The 21,530-nt window shown below is 35.8% G+C and overlaps 1 protein-coding gene across 6 annotated transcripts in view; it reads left to right on the top strand.

The window, feature by feature from the left end:
* Positions 1-21,530, top strand: part of Scaper (S-phase cyclin A associated protein in the ER) — a 343,723-nt gene that overhangs the window by 166,850 nt on the left and 155,343 nt on the right. For all 6 annotated transcript variants that reach the window (XM_040729759.1, XM_040729754.1, XM_040729758.1 and 3 more), the window contains 2 exons: positions 1,226-1,291; positions 15,881-16,007. In XM_040729759.1, coding sequence (XP_040585693.1) covers positions 1,226-1,291; positions 15,881-16,007 — 193 coding nt within the window. The remainder of the gene's footprint in view (positions 1-1,225; positions 1,292-15,880; positions 16,008-21,530) is intronic.

The raw sequence follows: 21,530 nt of genomic DNA, 5'->3' as shown, positions 1-21,530 counted from the left end.
GCAAAGGTATTAAAACATATAGAAAGCAATGGCAGAACAGCAGAAGTAGACCTTACCATACAGGAATTACATGAATATAATTACATTAAGTTTTCCAGTAAAGGTGGATGTTTTCAAAAACTATTTTAAAAACCACATTGTACTGTGAGTTCCAGGCAAGCCTTGTCTGCAAGAGCAATACAAAGAAACCCTGTCTCAGAAACAAAACAAAATAAAACAAAAAAACTATATAGTATCTTCCAGAGTCACAAGGACAGAATATATTTCATTTAAACCATACCACAAAGTAATATTGGTAGAGTTACAGACTCCACTGGAAAAAAATTTTGCAACAGATAAATACCATTTTTTTAGTCATAGAGGAAGAAGAGTTTGTATTTGTGAGTGGGTCTCTGGAGATCAGAGGGACATTCTCATGTTAGATTCCATAACTTGGAGACAGGGTCTCTTGTTCATTACTCTGTGCATCTAGCTAGCTGGTCTGCTATTGTCTTGAACTTCTGTCTGGACTTTCCATAATTCTGAGGGAACCTTGGGGGTTACAGATTTGTGCTATCATGCCTGACTTTTCATGGGGTGTAGCAGGTGAGACTTGAGTCCTTAATCTTTTGTGGCTAACACTTTACTAATCAGGTCACTGCTCTCGTCCACTCTTAACATTTAATTTTCAAAAAAATAGTGGGAAGGAATGGGTATATTAACTCAACATTACTCCATTGCTTTAGTGAGACCTTTCTTCATGATGACTAGACTAGTTTGAACACTGATTGTGGCTAAGAAGTAGCAGCATGGATTTATATGGACCTTTAATGTGTAGTAAGTGTAAACAATGGAACAAGTCTTTTGAGGTTTCGATGAGCTTATTTCCACAGCCTGTCTCTGAAGTTAAATGAAAATTATTTGCTTTATTTAACTTTAGACTATGTATTTCTTGTGGTGCATAGAAAGTTAGCCACCCCAACTATTCTGTTGGAATCATATAACCTTTCATATTTAATGACCATGATTATTTAGTTAATCAAACCTATAAACTCAGAAGTGTTCTTATTGAGTCAGATCTATATCTTAGGATAGCATTGATGTCATTTAAGGAAGGGATTTTCAAAATAAATCAATTTGTCACATTAGCAGCATGATATTGTACCAGGAGAGGAAAAGACTAGGGTAAAGTTTTGAATCATATAATTGTCTATAAAATAACTAATAATGATGTTTTTCTCTTTAGGGCTAAAGAATATGAGGGTTTAGTGGAAACCAAAAATTCTGGCTCTGATTCACCTTATAAAGCAAAGTGAGTATTTTTTCCCATATTTTATTTATCTTTCTCCTTGGTTTCTGCCTTTATAAAAACTGTTTAATCTCTCATACTGTTGGTGGGGAAATTGGGATTCCTTTTGGAGTTCTTAGTCTTGTTAATAAAAAATTTAGTAATGACTTCAAACATAAGCTTGAAGATAATTTCATTAGAATTTGAGATAAAAGCACAAGTTAGAGCAGAAATGTTGCATTATCTGCATTCTAATTATAATGAAAGCGCCCCAAAAACAGTAACAAAAAGGTAATTGGAAAATTCACAGATGATTGCAGATAAAATGAGGTGATTAAATAACACATGGCTCAACTTTGAAGTCTAAGAAGACAGTTTTAAGTCTTTTGAAATGAATGGAAGCTTAAGTAGTACAGTTAGAATCTGTGGGATTCAGTGAAAATGACTATAAGGAAGTTAATAGCATTAAATGTACATGTGAGGAAGGAAGGCCTAATATAAGTTGTTTGAACTCCTACCTTCAGACACAATAAAAAGAAGAGTAAACTTAAACAGAAGAAAATAAATTCCTTAAATTGGAAGAACTCTAGTTTTCAGTGGAAATTGAAGTAGATTCTCAGTGGAAGGAGGGGGGATCCATAAGCTGGTGCTTTGTAAAGATGAAATTGTGATTTATCTCCATATCCATCTCTTGTGTAGTAGGTGCAAGTACCTCTGCTGTACCTACTGTTGCCTTTTGATGATCTGATACCTGGAGATTGATAGGGAAAATACTACACCTTGGAAGCCACAAATGTATTTGTGATTTAGATGGAGGAACATAGTGGATCAGTAGAGTGCCAATCATTAATGTTAGTCACTCTGTAGAATACGGTGAAAATAGCTGGAAAACTGTTTGAATTGTGGGTGGTAGTGGAAAGGGACTTGCATTTCAGTAGCAAACAGTCACAAGCATGTTTTAAAAACAGAAAATTTCAGAAAGAGATACTGAGGGAAAGAAAGACTATTCGGTGCTTACAGCTACCCCAGCTACAGAGAGTAGAAACCAAGACAAATAAAACAAGTGCCTCAAAAATGTACATTTTAATTTCAGATATGAACTAATAATCTTATTTAAAAATGAATTGGCACCAGAAAATTTAGTGAGCAAAATGAGAAAAGAGAGATCTTCTTGTTGTGTAATGGCAGAAGTGTCATGGCATTGGCAGGGGCAAAGAGAAGGGTGAGTGGTAGCAAGAAAACAACATTCACCTCATTACCAAGCAGATTTTCTGTTTAAGAACACAGATGTCCTGAAGTCTCACAGCAAAATAATTAAAATTATAATAATGTAATGTTCCAGAGAAAAACTGAGGGCTATATGGGTTGTCTGCTGAGTCCTACAGGATCTTCATAGATGAACTAGAACCATTACTTCTAAGACTGTCACACAAAAATGAAGAAAGAACAACACGGACTCGTTCTATGAAGCCTTGTATAAAGACACAACAGTTCAAAGTAAAAACATCAACAGATATAATTGACAAACAGATGCAAAATTTTTCCAAAACGTACTTATAAACCAGGTTTATTAACACATTAAAAAATCATAGACCATGATCAAGTTGAATTCATTTCAATAATTTAAGGATGGTTCAACATGTGGTATAACAAACATAATATAAAAACATAGTGATTGGCAATAACCAATTATCTTGATAAAAGATGGAGAAAAAGCCTTTGACAAAATCCAACTTTTTGTCTTGATAAAGACCTCAAATAAACAAGGAGTAGAATAAATACCTCAATAAATAAAAGTTCTGTGTGGCAGATATGTAGCTAAAGATATTCTCATGATGAAAAAAAATTCAGCATCCTTTATCACTTCTCTTTTGGAAGAGGTGAGGTGAAGGGAAAGAAGAACAAGAAGAAATCTTAGCCATAGAAATAAGGCAAAAAAGGAAATAAGAGGAATACAGATAGGAAAAGAAGTCAAATTGCCCTGTTTCCAGTGATACAATCCTATCATTGAAAGCTCCTAAAAACTCTACCAGAAGGCTTTTAGATGTTCTAAACACTTGTAGGTAAGCAATAAGACACAACATGAGCATACACATTGGTTACTTTTCCATATACCAACAGCTAACTCCTACAGTAACCTTAAAACAAATTAAACACCTAAGCATAAACTTAACCAGACACTAAAGACCTCCACGAGGACATTGAAAAAAGAAACTGACAAAGACACTGGAAGATTCAGAAACCTCTCATGTTCATGGTTTGACAGACTATTGTTAAAATGACCAAGTTACTAAACCAATATGCAGATTTAATGAAACCTTCAATCAAAATACCTTAGAAGTAGAACATATACCCTAGATTTTATATGGAAACAATAAAAACCTTGAATAGCCAAGTAAATCCTGAACTATAAACACTGTTGGTTTTATCACAACACCTGCTTTCAAACTATATTATAGAGCTATATTAACAAAACTAGCATGGTATTGGAATAAAAAGAGACATATAGACTAATATTGTTGATCCAAAAGTATGCCTAAAGAACTATTTATTCTTCTCTAAGGTACACAAAAACGACAGAGGCAAGAAAGTCTGTTTAGCTGATAGTGCTAGGAAAACAGGCTATTGAAATATAAAAGACTGACTCTAGATTCCTACTCCTCCTACCCCACTACAAAAATCAATTTGAAATATGTGGAGGGAACCAAAAAAATCAAAATTCTTCTTTAATATAATGACATAATTCAGAACTACTAGAAGAAAACATTGGGAAACCCTTCCAGATAATGGGTATAGGCAATGACTGTCTACATAGAATTTCACTATCTCAGAGAATAAGATCAACAATTGACAAGTAAAATTCTGAAATTAAAAAAAATAACTTGCATTAGGAAAGGCAACAATAAAGATAACCTACAAAATATAAGAAATTCCTTACCATTCATTTATCTGATTTGTTTATAGAAGACCAAATAATCCAATCAACAAAAACAGACAGTAGATCTGAATAGATGCTTTTCAACATGTAAAAGTAAACTGATACCATACAGTGTCACCAAAAAAGAAAAAAAGGGAAAAAAAACACAAGTAGGATAAAGAAACTCATTCATTGTCTGTGGGAAGTAAATGAGTCCAACCAATATGAAAATCATTATGAAGGCTTCTCAGAAAACTAAGAGAGACATTGGACATGATTCCCTGTACCAGTTCTGGGTGTACAGTTCAAACAGCCAAAGTCAAGTTGCTGTGAGGATTGCTCTATACTCACAGCTGTCATGGTGGTTCATCATAGCCATGCTGCGGCATCACTTAAAGTCAATTCAGCTGACATCTTCAAAAGTGTGTTATAAGTAATGTGTAGTTTTACTCAGCCATGAAGGGTTAAACCATGGTGCTTGTGATAAAGTTAAAGAAACTAAAACTTTTTGTTATAAATAAATAGTCACTAATACAAAAATATAATGTGTTCAATTCATTCTTGTTTAGTGGACATGGAGCTGTCTGGGTCAGACTGTAATTGATTCTTCTGCTGATTGAGAACATTTGGGCTGCTTTACAGGTTGGGAAATAAGTTTTGGAGTTAGGTATCATTACTCTTGACAAAATACATAGGTTTGGATATACAGGCCTGCCATGCTTGTATGTGTAGGGTTACAAGAGATCATCACACCCTTGTCTCAAGAAAGTTACCATTTATATTTCTCCAACAAGATATGAGCTTTCTCTTCATTTTACAGTCATGGTAACATATTATACCGTTTTAATATTAGGCATTCAAATGGAGAATTTAATGGTATTTCATTATTTTAACTAGAATTTCCCTGATGACTAATGGGACTGAATATCTTTTCTTGTATTTCATACATATTTTTATGTCAAGGATCTGTTCAAGTGTTTTGCCAGTTGGCCTGAATCTTTGGGGTTTTGGGGGGGGGTTATTTAATTAACCAAACACAGCATAGAGAGTTATATCTATTATGACTTTTATTTTTTGTATCCATCTATATAGTTGTATCTGTAGACACTGCAGACAAGAAGCAAGTGGAGAGTAGAGTGGTTTACTTGGGTTTACAGTTGGAGGCTATAATCCATCATAATGGTCAAGGCATGCTGGTAGGAGCTGCCTACAGCTGTGGTGGCATAAGATTGGCATTTTGGTGTATGAAGAAACGTTGACTGAGTCAGGATCAGGGTCAGGCTGTGAACTTCTAGCCCTTCCTGTGACTCTTATGAGGCAAGCAGAATCTACCTCCTAAAAATGATACAACCTCCCAAAGCAGCTCCTCAAGTTAGGACCCAAATGGTCAAACATAAGCCTGTAGTGCTTATATTATCCATTAACTTCTAACTTTAAAATTTGGATTTTTCTTTTTCTTATATTTTGTCTGCATTTTGTTACCATCTGAATCTAGGAGTGCATTATGTTCAGACAAGGGTACAGATTGTAAAATATCTTAGATTTTATGGACCCTAAGACTAGAACTTTATAGTTCAAAAAAACCACATGTAATATTATTGTGGCTTTATTCTAATGAAACCTGATTTTCACATAATAAATAAAACATTAAAAAAAAGACAAATTAATAGGCTTCAACTGGGGACACTTATTTGCCTATCCATGTTTTAAACAACCTCTTAATTGAATGGTCTTTATTTTAAAATATATTTCCAATTCTTATGTACCTTATTTCACATTTTAAGTCTTTTTTCCTAAGAAGTATATGTGTACATGTATGTGTGTATGTATGTATAAACACAAACATACATGATTATCTTTATACCTAACTTCACTACTCCCATAGTATCTGCTCCTGTCTGAAGCTTCAGGTTTTTTACATGTAACTCCTTTTCACTAGAATTTTTATGTAGCCCTGGGTATGTACATATATCAAATATTTAGGGAAATCAAATGCTTACTGATGATAAATCATAAGAACTTTAGTTTAAAACAAATCTTCGATATACATATTATTTCACCATTCTTTAAAGATGAAAGCATTTTAATCAATGAGATAGAGTAGCTTTTTACAGAAAGGATTAAACCTTGACTGAATATTTGATGCTTAAGGACATACAGCACCTTCAGCCATTTCCAGAATTGACTGATCTTTTTATTTTTTAATTCTTAATTCTGAGACTAACACTTCAATTAAATAAATAACACAAAATGGCAAGAGTGTATGTAGGACCTTTTTACAAAATGTTGAAAATTTTTGTTCTAATCCAAAGACAAAACTCATTTTATAATTTTATTTTTTGTGAAACTCAAGTTAGCAACTCAAACAGCAGTAAAACCAAACATTCTAGTTCAATAAACTGCAAATATGCTTTAATTTGATAATTTAATGCTGAGGAATGATGCTTGCAAATTGCATATTTTCGATAATGAAAGTATTATATTAGAGCAGAAATACGTATAAAAACCACTATAATTCATAACAGACAGTAGTCCTGAATCTATGCCAAGTTTTTGTTTGTTTGTTTGTTTGTTTGTTTTCAGTTTAAATTTAGATAAGAAACATGGTTGCTTCACAAGTCAGGTCCAGGTCCCTCTGCCTTTCCCTCCCCTCCTCCCGTGCCCTCCCCCAATCCCCCCATTATCTCCTCATTTCCCCAGGGAGGGTGAGGCCCTCCATGGGGGTGTCCATAGTCTGTCATTTCATACAGGGCAGGGCCTAGACCCTCCCCCAAGAGTTCAGGGTGAGAGTGCACCTCACATTGTTGGATGAGAGTCCAAAGTCCGTGTGTATACTCGGGATGAGTACTGATCGGCTGCCCAAGGCTCAATAGATTACCTCACTGACACCCAGATTCAGGGGGTCTTGATCAGTCCCATGCTGGATTCCCAGGCTGATGCCTGGGATTCAAGAGTTAACCTTTGTCTGGTCAGCTGTTTCTGGGGGTTCAACCAGCCCAGTCTTAATCCCTTTGATATGCCAAGGTTTTTCATGTAATGTTTGATGGTTTTTGTTGTTGTTGTTGGTTTTTGTAAATTTTTTGTTGGTTTTATATATTATGACGGCATGTACAATGCAAAGTGTGTATATTGCATGTTCAGAACCAATGCTGCAATGAAGTTTACATGTTGCTAATGAGTAAGCACATCTCTTATTCATTATGCATCTAATTTTGAACTAATTGTTTTCTGCATGGGGTCTGAACCCAAGGCTTTAGAAGCTGGGCTGCAGCTTAGACTGCCTTCACTTCTCTACTGAATTGCTGTTGGCCTCTGTGCTCTTCTTAGCAATCCATTCCCTACAGGGCAGCCAGCAGGGGTGACAGCAGCAAACTTTGAAATATTTTCAATCCTCAGCCAGGGGTTGGTGGCATATGCCTTTAATCCCAGCACTCGGGTTGGGGGGGCAGAGTTAGGAGGATCTCTGTGAGTTTGAGGCCAGCCTGGTCTACAGAGCGAGTTCCAGGACAGCCTCCAAAACAATACAGAGAAACCCTGTCTCAAAAAATATATATATACATTTTCCATCCTCATACCAAAATTAAAGGAACATAATTCTTTTAATTCTTGCTTTTACCTGATTGTTTATCCTTAGAGACATATAGGCAATTACACACATATTCTTTTCTTAGATCTTAACAACTACTAGAATAGTTTTTGTTCAATATTCCTATAAACTAAAAACTTGTTTTTTTACAAAAATAAGTATTTGGAGTAAAAACTGAAAGTAATAAACTTCAGGCAGTCAAAATAACACATTAAATAAGGTCTAACAATGATCATTGAATTTAGAGTTTCTTTAAAATTAAAATTTACCAATTCCCAGAAGGAAGGTATTATGTATAAAATGACTATAGTTTACCTAATTTTGTAGAATTGATGTTAGAAGATTGGGACAATGAGGAAATATGTCTCCCAAACTTTTTTTTTTGTACCTATAACAATTTTAGTAGTACTGTTCCTCTTAGGCTGGTGTATCTGTATGAGATAAAGGAGATGATACAGGATAAAATCCCTCGTTCTTCACAATATTCCTTATTTATAAACAATGAGCAATAGTTGTTTTCATTCCTTTACCTATTTGAACTGGATTAGTCTAGTGAGAGCTCAATTGAATCACTGTTCATCATTTTACTGTTTGAGAATTTCATACATGCATGTTGTGTGTTTTGATGAAATCCACACCCTGTCCTCTCCCTTCCAGTACCTCTCCTATTCCCTCCTTCCACTTTTCCTTCTCAGCTTTATGGGCTTTTTTTTTTTTAACCTCCTGAGTCCACTCAGTACTGCCAGGCCAGTATGTACATGGGTGTAGGGACATCTACTGGAACACAGGGCCACATCCTTTAAGGAAACTGACTCCATTTTCCACAGCCATCAGTTAACAAAGCTCCTCAATTAGGAATAGAATGTCATGTGTCATGATCCCTTCTGGTGGTTTGAATGAGAATGACCACAATAGGCTCAAATATTTGAATACTTGATCCCCAGGTAGAAGTATTTGATAAGGTTTGGGAGGTTGGCCTTGTTGGAGAAGTTGCGTCACTAGGTGTGGGCTTTGCAACATTTTATTAGTTCTCTCTCCCTGTCCCATTTGTGTGGATCACATGTGTGTTCTCAGTTACTATTTCAGTGCCCTGCCAGCCTGCCTGCCTGCCTGCCTGCCTGCCTGCCTGCCTGCCTGCCTGCCTGCCTGCCTGCCTGCCATGATGGTCATGTATTAACTGTTTGGAACTGGGAGCTGCTAGGAATTCTTGTGTGCAGTAGCACTGTCATGTCTGGAAAAAAATGTGTACTGTTGGCATTTACTCTCTCGGGCTCTAAAAATTTTTCTACCCCATGTTCCAGGATTATCACTGAGGTTGGGGTTGGGAAATGAATTTTGTTTCCTTAGTTTTGAGATGCAGATTGAAGGTATTTTAAAAGTATGTCGCTGTCACTCCTGCTGGTTGCCCAGTAGGGAAGATACTGGTGCGAGGAGTTATGATCTAGTTGTCCCATTTAGAGTTCATTACCCCACAGTCTCTTAGTCTCTTTGTCTCTTCATGTTGACTATTTATGTATTTCTGTTGTGACTGTCATCTATTATAAAAGGAAGCATCTCTGATGAGTGTTAAGTGATTCACGCATCTATGTGTGCAAAGATAAATACTTAGGAGGCTGTTTAATACTGTGTCCATTTCACAGAGTAACAATATTAAGTTCTCTCCTTGGGGCTTATGACATTCCTGACCATAAGTTCTTGGTCATCCGTGTTCAGAGTACCAGGCATGATTTCTATCTTAGAGACTAGAATTCTTTAAATTAATGTGCCCCGGAGAAATGGGAGTCCCTTGTCTTGAATAAAGGAGGTTGATAAGAATATAGTAAAAATCAGGTAGACCCCATATGAATTTACAAAATGTTTTTATCATTTTAAAACTTTTAATATTATATGTTTTTGCATGTGTGTTCATACCTTTATACATATGTATGTATACATATATGAATACACACACACACACACACACAAAGATTTCCTAGATTTGTCTGTTAAAGAGACTTAGAAACTTGACTTACTGACAGTTTTTGTTCATTAGTGCTCACTCATTTAGGGCCTGAAATATAATTTCTCATAAAAAGAAAAAAAAGATACCTTGAATTGGGAGATTCCATATCTAAATACATTGTCACACATCTGGCAAGGAAGGTGTTAAAACCACTATGGTACTATTGAAGAACTCAGGCATTAACTTGAAGAATCTCCTTGCCAAAGATGGGGCGTTTATAATTTCACAAAAGGTAACTAATTGTACTGATTGATTGAAATATAGCAAACAAGTGAAAGCCATGAGTTTATAACATTCTAAAACATTAATTGATTATTTCTGGAAGATAATAAATTTAGTAAAGGGAAAGAGTCAGGCATTCTTCCTGCCTTTCCTATATGAATTTGGAAATAAATGGTACATGTAATATTTTTTTCCTTTAGAATTACTCCTGCTTATGAGTATAAATGATACTTTCTCTCTCACTCTAGTTTATTGTCCTTCTTTCAAAAGAAAAAAGGCACTTTAGCAATTAAATGAAGCAACTGTGTCACAGTAGGGTATCAGCACTTGAGTAGTCTGCAGGGGAGACTTTGATATGGAATAAGGCAGTGTGACCTGCTAAGGTTACCTCCTGTATGTAAGTGCCACTATTGCTCTCTTTGAAGTACCTTGACATTCTGGTCATTGTTGTGGTTCATAGTGGTTAATTGGGATAGGAGTGCTGAATGTTTCTTTTCTTGGCAGATTACATGACTCCTTCTGATATTATGATATTACCATATACCTATAGAAAGATATCTTGGTAAAGTTTGCCAAAGGCCATTTGAGGATGGGGAGTTGAGGTGGGAAACAATGGCAAACAGTGTCAAAACTCAAATATGTGAGGAGCATCAAAGAGTCCCAAATGGGCAATAAAAGCCCAAGTATGGACAATGGTATATATACAGTAATGTAGACAGATATGTTTTGGAGAATAAATGGCTAAATATGTAATTTATTAAGGGTGGTAAACGATACATTGCTAACTCTAAAGAGAACTGCTAATGTAGCAAGGAATAGCCTAACTCTCTAGTAGTGAATTGTGTTTTCTAATATATATGGATAAACATAGATTTATATACATAAAATGGCATGTATATATTCCCTAGCTCCTCCCATTGAGGAGATGCTTAGTAGGAGAACAGTTGAAGATGTTAGATATATCCAGCATACTCATCTAAGTGTGGAGTTTGCACAGTTCTTTAAAAACAGAAAATGGCGTAAGTTTTCCATAACAAGATACCAGTAGCAAAATGAGGGTTAGAGCTTCAGTTAGTACTGGATATAAAGATACTTACTTCAAATTCAGTTAAAGGTTATAGTAGTTTAAGAAAGTGGCAATAATAGGGTCTCCTTTAGGTTCCAGCCTCACCAACCATGAGTAGTTGGCTAAATTTACAGTGCCAGGTATGAATGATCACCTATTGAACAGATTTTAAATATGGTTAGAAGTGACTGTTGGTTACCTCCAGGATGTAAGTGCCATTATTGCATGCACTTTTTCGACTACCTTGACATTCTGGTCATTGTTGTGGTTCACAGTTGTTAACTGGGATAAGACTGCTGAATGCTTTCTTCTCTTGGCAGTTTACGTGGCTCCTTCTGATATTATGAGAACTAAGCCTTAGGGAAGAGGCTCTAAGATTATACATAATCAGATTGATCATCCACAATATCTGAAGTTTATGGTACCTTCAGCAATAGGGTCTTACCTTGTTTTTCTGGAAAGTACCAATGGCAGCAGCAACAGCCTACATTGTCTTGGGAGTCTCTTGTACACTTCTGTCCAACAACTCAAAAAGAGATTTCCCATACTTGCCACTAGAGATTTTAGATAGTCTGGGGTGGGGCACAGTGTCACTCCTAGAAGTATAGCTTCAACATATATTGTATAATGATATAATTTTATGTTGTAGGTACTTTTTTGTTGTTGTTTTTCAAGACAGGGTTTCTCTGTATTGTTTTGGAGGCTGTCCTGGAACTCGCTCTGTAGACCAGGCTGGCTTGGAACTCACAGAGAACCACCTGCCTCTGCCTCCCGAGTGCTGGGATTAAAGGCATGTGCCACCAACTCCCGGCTGTTATAGGTACTTTTAAGCATACAAAAATGATATAATTCCCTAGAGATTGCTCTGTATTTGCATGTCAATGACAAATTTGAGCATAGAGTTGTTGGAATTTATCCATATTTAAATATTCATCTTTTAATATTCTTCACAAAACTATTTATATGACAGATACTTCATGCACTAAGCAAAGAATTACTCTCTCTACTTTTGCTTTTTATTAAAAAATTATCTGCCAAAAGTAACTACAATAACAATTTTTGTGTTGAAAGCTGCATTCTCTAAGCTGCTCTTGTCCTCACACTTTCGGGAAGATACAGATTTCAGCTTGACCTCTGCAGTGCTCTATAATTATTGATAATAACCATCAAAATCTGATGTTTGTTTTTCTTGAAAGGGCCTATATTGTCTGTGGTGCTTGAGTGGCAGCAGGGAGTGACACTGGGGTTTAGCTCATATTACTAAAGTATCCCCTTGATTTGGCATTTTCCTGCAAGGTAGGCTCATATAAACCTCAGGCTGATTTAACTCAGTGAAATATAAGCTCCTTTCATTCTGTGAAGTGAAATAGTCCTTGTACCATCCTAAGTAATTCTGATTTCTAATGGAATGTAAGCATTCTTAGTAAGAGTACTGCCAGCTTTTGTTATATGACTGGATATTCAGTTACATACTGTGCAGACTTTATTCAACCAAAAGTCAAAGCAGCTACTTATCCATTGCACAGTAAAGTTTGCTGCTAGTGCTCTTCTGCATTGTAGGATTAGTAGCTAGTGTTAGATGGGAGTCTCTTTCATACTTGATTAGAAGGGAAATGATGCTGGTGTTGTTTTATATTTTGTATTCCTCTTTCCTTTTGTTGGATCTAGACCTCTTGTTAAGTTTTAATACTGATAGTTGATTAAGACAATGATTTATTCATTGGCTATTATGGTGAATGGTATTAGATGCAATCTCTGATATTAAAAGGGGCTGGGGAGGCAGAGTGAGAGAGAAGGGGGGAAGTCAGGGGAGGGGAGATGGAGCGGGGGAGGAGGGAGGGAGGGAGAGAGAAAAAAAAAGAAAGAGAGATCAATCTGGATTTTAAGATTAAGAAACCATAATGTAGAACAGTTAAATAACATCCCTATATGCTGGCTCTAGATTTTAAGCATATGTGCTTTGATTTCTAGAGTTTATATCCTTTCTTTGACTTAATGAAGTAAAGTTCATATAGATAGATGAAACTTAAACTATAGTCCACTGCTACTTTCTGAGTTGTGGTTACTATTGTTTTCTTTTACAGATTTTAAATTTTTACATGAATAAATTTTAAGTAAAATTGTTATTCTATGAAATTACTCATCTGTGAACCAATCTTCCCTATTTGAGTTGACTAATGCTGCATGGGAGTTGCAGAGCAAATATTTCATTCCCAGTAATACATTTTGCTTGCTGATTGACCATGAGAAAATCATCTACCTTCCCTGAGCCTTCCTTAATTTCCTCAGTTTGCAAAGACAGTACTTACTAATTGGCAGTGTTACTAAGATGACTTATGAAGATCCACTCATGAAGTTACTTTGTAGCCTATGAGATTAATGGATATTGTTAAGATTAAAGAAGAAATTTCTTCTCAAAACCATTCATTCAATAAATAAGTAATGAGTACATTTCTGTACAGCTAATGTTTGCTGGTAGATAAGGGACCTCTTTCATGATCTTGACACTTTATGTTCTATACAGTCCAAAGAATGATCTATAGCAATCATACTTTCAATTTTAAATGAGTGAATTTAAATGAGTGAATAGAAAATAGAAGCAGCTGATATATAGCAAAACATTGTCAAATTAACTACTCAAACCATCCAACAGAGACAAATGAATAGCTCAGATGAGAGAGCAAGCAAAAAGTTCTATCATCAATTTGGGTGCTTATAAGTGTCTAGCAGAAATTGACGGGAGAAGGCATGTTGAGGAAGCCACTGGAGTTCCTATTAAGAGTCCAAGGGCAGAACAGGGTATCCCCATAGTTGAAGCTTTCAAGTAAAGGGACAAATAGCAGCAGATAGACAGTATCATCAAATCTGGTGCTCACAACATCCAGGAAAAAATAACTGAGGAAGTTGAGCAGGTACCTCAAGTTCTTGATTGAACTTTTCTCTATGGATGAGTTTCCTGTGGTTGCAAATCTGCCTTCATGTTTCCACTGTATGCATTTTTATATCCAGATAAAAAATAGTCTCCTATGTTGGAAATTGCTTACTTTCTAGCTATTCTTGAAGATACAGTATTTTTAATACTTTTTGTTGTCTTTCCCTCTCTGTTACAGAGGCAGGGGCCAACCTGACCCAGACCAGGGTTTAGAGAAACACTTGACCTAAAAATACTTGTCTCTGAAGTTGGGGTGACTTCCCCACTTGTAGAGCAGGCTTCTCTGATAACTCAAATGGTACATAACAATTGAACAATATGATGTAAATTTCATCTGCACTGCCTAATTCAGTAGCTTCTGGTCATACGCACACTACCACTAAATATTAAAATTCAGTGTTTAGTATACTCCATGTGCTCAATAACCACATGGAGCTAGCAGTTACCATGTTGAGTTATGCAAATAAACATGTATGTCATTGTAGAAAGCTTTTCATTGGGAAAAGCACCTATTATACAGCTGGTTAAGTACTTAATTTGCTTGTGATAAACTCATTAAGAAATATCCATAGTATAGAAAGTGACTTCTGTGCTAAAAATAGGTAAGAAGGAATTTCCTGTGTAATTTGAGAGTGGAGAAAGCATTTCGGGAGGAAATGAAGAGCATTTTCAATGACGCTAAGACTGGAAGAAAAGGAATTAAACTCTGCTGGTGAAGAGCGAACTTTACTAGGCTGTAATAGGGGAGACAAGAAGAGATGGGTTTCTAGTGATAATGATGAAACTTATTTTTCTTTTACTAGCCTCTGTTCTCTATTTGAAATATAAACTCATAAAATCAAATGAAATAAAATAAGGCTTACATTCTAAAGAGAGTGGAATAGCGAGAAGCAAGTATGTGGAAGCTAGGGAACTAGCAGATTGAGAAATTCAGCGTGAGTGTGAATCTTTGGTATCATGTGACTTTCTCTGAGAGTCATGAGTGGAAAAGACTCACAGGTGTTCTTATTGAGTCAGTTAAATAAATTAATGTATTCAAGGAATTGAGAACATTGACTAGCTCTTGGTAGAAGCTTAATAAACATTATTACCATTGGTGGAGCTCACCTAATATAAATAACAAATGAAACAGGAGAGGGAATGTCTAATAATTTTTTTAAGAATTTGGTTATAACTATGTCTTGTGGAATCTACCATACTTGAAAAGTTTGAAGACAGACAAGAGAGGGAAAATAGACTTGGGAATATCTAAGAGACCATCTGGAGACTCACTGACTGCTCAAACAAGCAGGAAAGATGGGAAGAAGTAAAGGAAAGCAAAAGGAGGGCTATCGTGAGATGTTAACCTCAGATCCCTCTCTGAGGAATCCTAAAATGTAGAAAATGTGTGGCATTCCAAGATACAAAGCAAATGATTCGTTCTGGTAAGTAATGATGCTAAGCTGCCTATAAAGTGGACGATGGGAAGACCATTGTTGTGGGAATGTGCAGTGCTTCTGTATCTGAGCCTAATGGGAGGATTTGAATCAGAATGTAGAGCCTTCTCAGGTTCTTTACTCATGTTCCAGACCATCATCCAGTCTCTTTCTCCCACTCCCAATTCTATTCTAATTTGAGGATTACACAAAATGAATGACTTTGATTACTGCAGCCAAGGCTGATGTTGTCTGCTTGTCATTTCATTAGATGAGAGGTAAATGGATGATATTACAGATGAAGAGCTACAGTTTTGTCTGTTTGCCTCCCCCAGCTGCTCTCTCGAGAAATTTCAGATAGAATATTGAAAGTAACTTGTGTTTTACATGTTTAGAAAAATAAAGTTCATGATCTAAGAATATATATTATTCATACATGCATAATTAATGCAATTTTTCACTTTGTATTCAAGGCTTCAAAGATTAGCCAAAGATCTTGTAAAACAAATTCAAGTACAAGACAGCGGCTCCTGGGCAAACAATAAAGCTTCAGCTTTGGATCGGACCCTTGGAGAGGTTGCTAGAATATTGGAGAAAGAGGTATGTAACAAGTCTGTGTTGTCTGACCCTGGATCTTTGTGATGATTTCTCATTATGTCAGGAAATATAGCAGAATTCATGTCTTTCTTCTGTGTTGCTAAAAGCCATTTAACAATTGATAAATAACATTAAAATTTTGTTCTTTTTGTTTTATTCTAAGTTGTTTTCTTTTTTTAGTGAAATTCTAAATGAACCATGGTTTTCTGTGATTATTTTCCCTTTATAAGTAGATGAAATTGTTTAATAAGGAATGATAACTACGCAGATATATTTTATGGCAGAAAATACAAAACTTTGAATTATATAGCTTATAAATTACAACCAATTGAAATGGCAATTTCCTCCCCATTTTGGACAGCAAATTTGACAGTTTTCTTTAATAATTTAAGAGTTACTTGTTTTTTCAGCAACACTTTTAAATCCATAATGATTCTAATTGAATTTATTACACACAGAAGAAAAATGTTAATTGTATAAAGAAGTTATAATGTTCTGTATAGTATTTTCAATTAATAACATTTCATTTTATTTTTCTGTAGTCCCTTTATTGTGAATTTACCCACACTATTTAGGTAAATTTAATGCTTTCTCATTTCTTTAAAATTTTTAAAAACTATTCTTAAAATTTGTTTTGAAAATTTCATACTGTGATTACATCATTTCCTTGTAGCTGAATGACAATATCACAAGTTAATAATTTATCAACATTTAGGTGAAATCTCATTTCTCATTTAATTAATGACTATCATTATTAGCATCATGTTTATTTTGACTGCTGAATTTAAAATACATTATACAGTATTTGATATACATAGAATTATATAGTAATAAAAATGGCTTTGGAAAGCCTGTGCATTTACCACTTAAGAGATAAATTGTTGCCAGTATAGTTGTAGTTCCTAGAGATAACTTCCTTGTCCATCCCCCTGCTTCCTCTTAGGTAAACTGTAGAGAAAAAAAGGCACATCATATCCCTATTTTAAAAATAGTTTTATTGCTTTGTCATACCACGTTTTTACTTCTTAAATAATATACTAACCAATCTTCCTTGTTTGCCTTTTATAAAATGTATCATAGACCTATGTATTGGTCAGATCTATATTGGTTTAGTTTTATTAGTCTTGTAAATTTAAATGGAATATTTTCATTCATCTTCTGTATTACAAAGTACTTGATTGTGTTAGTACTGTATTTTACCCATTTATCAGACATTAGAGTCACTTGAGGACTTGTTAAAATACATACTGGATTTCTGATTTAGTAGTTTTAGAGTGGGTCCCAAGAATTTTAATGTCTAATATATTCCCATGAGATGATGGTGATACTAGTCCAAAAACCTTATTTTCAGAATCATTGCTGTAGGCTGGGGCATATGCCCTTGGTGTGGAATTGCTGGATTTTCAGGTATCTGAATGAGCAACCTTTATCTGGCATAGACAATACAATCCTTCTAGGGAATCAACAACAGCATATTCAGTACTGCCTTATGGCAGAAACAAACAGTGTTTTCCTCTCTAAAGTATCCCTTTCAGGGTGTTGGAAAGCTCATAAATTGGTAGTTGTCAACATGTGCCATGTTGATTATTTATAAGTTTGATATGCCAGAAGAATAAAAAACTTAAATGCCATATACTGTTCATTTTTGAAATTTGAATTAAAGTGTATTTATTTGCTTAAAGATACCACTGTTGTATCTAATCTCAGAAAAAGTATTTTAGATTGTATTATTCAAAGAATTTTTAAGTAAAAAGTTAACATAATCTATATAAAAAGGTAATTAGTACAGATGTCTAAATAAGATTATTTAATACACAATGGTGCAATTTACCAGAATACCAGTGATTTCATATAATTTAAAGGAGAAAATGTTGTCTGGCTCCCTGTCTAAATGGTCTGTGTCGGAGACCTTGCTGTGACATGGTCCTCAGAGCACATACTGCAGGACCACCTAAGAGTGTAAAATGAGCTGAAGAAAGATCCTTCAGCTGCTTTTATGACTAAATTCCTTTTCACCTGGCCAAGACACACTTGCCTTACAGAGACCTGTGTTTTGTAGAGGTACATTGCCATTGCAGTATAATTCAGCTAACGATATAATTCAGGGCTAGGAATTGTAAATAACCATTCCTTCATGATTGGAAAGCTGCCTGGAGTAAAAAACCCTCGACAGGATTTGAAGGCAGCCTGCCACTGACAAGAGTGGGACTGGTGTCTCCTGAGCACACCTTCACTGAGAATGGTGAAGAATTAGTTGTAAGGGCTTCTCTTAATGCAGACCCCAGAGCACTAGTGTTTTCTATTGCTGCTTTGAGACAGTTGGTTTAGATCATCTTTCTGAGGTTCTGAGAACTTTAGAGATAATAGCTCAAATTTATTCTCAAAATATCTCTTGTCTTCAAAGTGAGCAGAATAAAGAACTCCAGGGATTGTCAGCTCCTCTCAGGGTTTTGCAGTTTCTTTCTGTTTATTGCATATGTTATTCTTTTAAAAATATGTAGCATCTTCCATGTATATAATAATGTTGGTCTTGGAACGATTTGAAGCAACTCTCTCAAAAACAATTTTTAATGGAGAAAGGGTGGTTTTCTTTAAAGAACTGTAATGCCAAAGCAAGAAAAAAAACTTAGAAAGCCATGCTTCTGAGTGCGCATGAACATGTGGCCCCTTGGGGCAGATGGGAAAACAGAAAGTCTAGGCGGCAGAGGGGTGAAATCTAATAGGAGATTTCTTCCTTAGTAGTCTGCTCCCTCATATAACGAACCTTTTGTCTACTGACAGGGACTGTGAAGAAGACATTTTATAGCACAAAACTTACAGCCCACAGTTACTTGCAGCCTCATTTCACAATACTTTTTGTTATTTCAGTTGATGAGTTAAGTTTCAGGTGATTTGAGATTGATAGAGTGGCACCTTTCATGGTGAAATACTGATATTTCATCTTAGGTCTCAGATAATTTTTTACTACATTATTTATTTGTATGTGGGTGGGTGGGTCAGAGGACAACATACAGGAGTCAGTTCTCTCCACTATGTGGGTCCCAGGGATGGAACTCAGGTTGTTAAGCTTTGCCACTAGTGTCTTCTGGCTGAGCCAATTTCACTGCTGAGCCAATTTCAGTTTACTGTTTCAGAGGTACTAAGTTCAGTTCCAAGCAACCGCATGGTGGCTCACAACCATCTATATAGGATCTCATACCCTCTTCTGGCATATAAGTATACATGCAGAGCACTCATATATAAAGTATAAATAAATGAAATTAAAAACCAAAACAAAAGACAATAACAACCAAAAACGTAGAGTTATCTGAAAGGAGGGAACCCCAATTGAGAAAATACCTTCATAAGATCCAGCTGTAAGGTTTTTTCTTAATTACTAATGGATAGGGGAGGGCCTATCCCATTGTGGATGGTTCCATCCGTGCATTGATGATCCTGGGTTCTATAAGAAAGCAGGCTCATTAATCCTTGAGGAGCAAGAAAGTAAGCAGCACCCCTCCATGGCCTCTTCATCAGCTCATGCCACCGGGTTCCTGCATGTGTCTCTTTCTGAACTTCCTTTGATGGTGAACAGTGTTGTGGAAGTATAAGCCCAACAAACCCTTTCCTCCCCAAGATTCTTTGATCATAGTGTTTCATCACAGTAATAGTAACCATAAGATACCCTGTTTCCTGTGAATTACTGTTAACTCCATAACCTGTTACCTGTGAATTACTGTTAACTCCATGCCCTGTTACCTGTGGATTACTGTTAACCCCATACCCTGTTAGTGGATTATGGTGGAGCTATTAACTCTATCCCATGACTAGTACTTCACCTTCCAGAGCTGCATTCCTGCTGTGTGTGGTTTGCTGTGAGCAGGACTATGAACTCTGAGCCCAAGGTTGACAAATTCCTCATTTCTGCTTGTTCTCCCCTCAGTGTACTGATAGTGGCAGACAGAATGCCTTGTACTTAAGTGCAGAAGTCAGTACTTTGCTTCCTGTACACTCTGGGGCACTCATGGGACACCTCTTGGTTTGGACATTGCCTCTTTTTAGAGTGTACAAACCAGCGTGCCTCTGGGGCAAGTGGGAACCTTCCTGGTCCACTGACCACAAAGCTCTTCGAGACAGCTGGTTCGTGATATGCAGTCAAAGGAAAGTTCTGAAGTGAATGCAGCCTTGACACTGACAATAAATCATTGGTCTAGCCAGCTCACAGCCTACCTACAGCATCAGCCTACATAGTGAGAACACTGAACATAACAAACTCCAACTCTGACCATCCCCCCCCAACCTACCCCCAACACCTAGTAGATTCCTTATCAGAGGCAACAAAAGGAAGTGTCTCCAAATATATTTTTGCATTTTTTTCTTTTTACTGTTATTCTCAGTGTTATTTCTGGTTTACATTTTGAAGGATAATGTTTCTATTTTGATTTGTCTTCTTACTTTTGCCTAATTATATGTATCTTTTCTTTATTTTGTAATCACATTTTGATTTCTTGCTCTTTTCCCTTTTTTCATATTCTTTTTATATGTCTTCTTTTCCTCTTCCCTTACTTTTCCCTTTCTTGTACCCCACATTAATTCCATTCTTTTGTTATTATTACTTTTACCATCATTAATGAATTTCATAGTATATTATATATTATTTTGTTATTTCCTTTTCTGTGGTTATTGAAGAAAATACTGAAATAGAGAAAACCTATTCAGTAAAATTGTTGAAGAGGTTTTCCAAATCCAAGGGGAGAAATGGACATCAAAGTACAGGAAGAATTTAAGACCCCATACACATTACCAGAAAATAGTCACTTTGTGTTGTTTTACAGTTAAAATTCCTAATAACAGAACCAGGATATAACATGGAAGAGAAGTGTGCCCAATTACTTACCAGCTAAATGCCAAGAGAGCATCAAAGGATCATAGGAAAAATAAAGTTAACATGATAAGTAAAAACTAAGATAATCATGACCATGGCTGATTCAAACAGCTATTATAGCAAAAAATACTTAAAGGGATAGTACACATAAAAAATGAAGAAAGAATCACACAGTCAAGAGTACATGAGGGCAAGAATAAATGTTACAAGAATGAAAAACAAATGAGAATTAGGAAAGAGTCAAACATTAGTAATTCAAACCAATAAACCTCTAGATGAATAAAAGAAAAGTTAGTATATATTTTTCAGTTAGTGTTTCAGTTACTACTAATTGTCAGTTTGAGAGAATCTAAAATCACCTAAGAGACAAGCCTCTCAGTGTGTCTATGATGGATTATACAGATTTGGTTAATTACAGTGAGAAGACCGATCCTGAGTGTGGGGGACATTATTCTGTGTTTTGGGTTCTTAGACTGTAGTTAAAGGAGAAAGCAAACAATAGCACTGTTCATGTCTGTCCGATTGCACATACAGTGCATTCAGCCTTGACGGGCTCCTGCCACTGTAATGCCTCCACCGTGCTGGACTGTACCCCCAAACTATGAACCAATGTGAACCTCTCCTTCTTTAAGTTGCTTTTGTTAAATATTTGGTCACAGCAA

The sequence above is a fragment of the Mesocricetus auratus genome, unplaced genomic scaffold (genome assembly GCF_017639785.1).
Source record: "Mesocricetus auratus isolate SY011 unplaced genomic scaffold, BCM_Maur_2.0 Super-Scaffold_100022, whole genome shotgun sequence".
Lineage (NCBI taxonomy): Eukaryota > Metazoa > Chordata > Mammalia > Rodentia > Cricetidae > Mesocricetus > Mesocricetus auratus.
The sequence above is the reverse complement of the archived record's forward strand: the minus strand, read 5'-3'. Positions and strand labels throughout refer to the sequence as shown.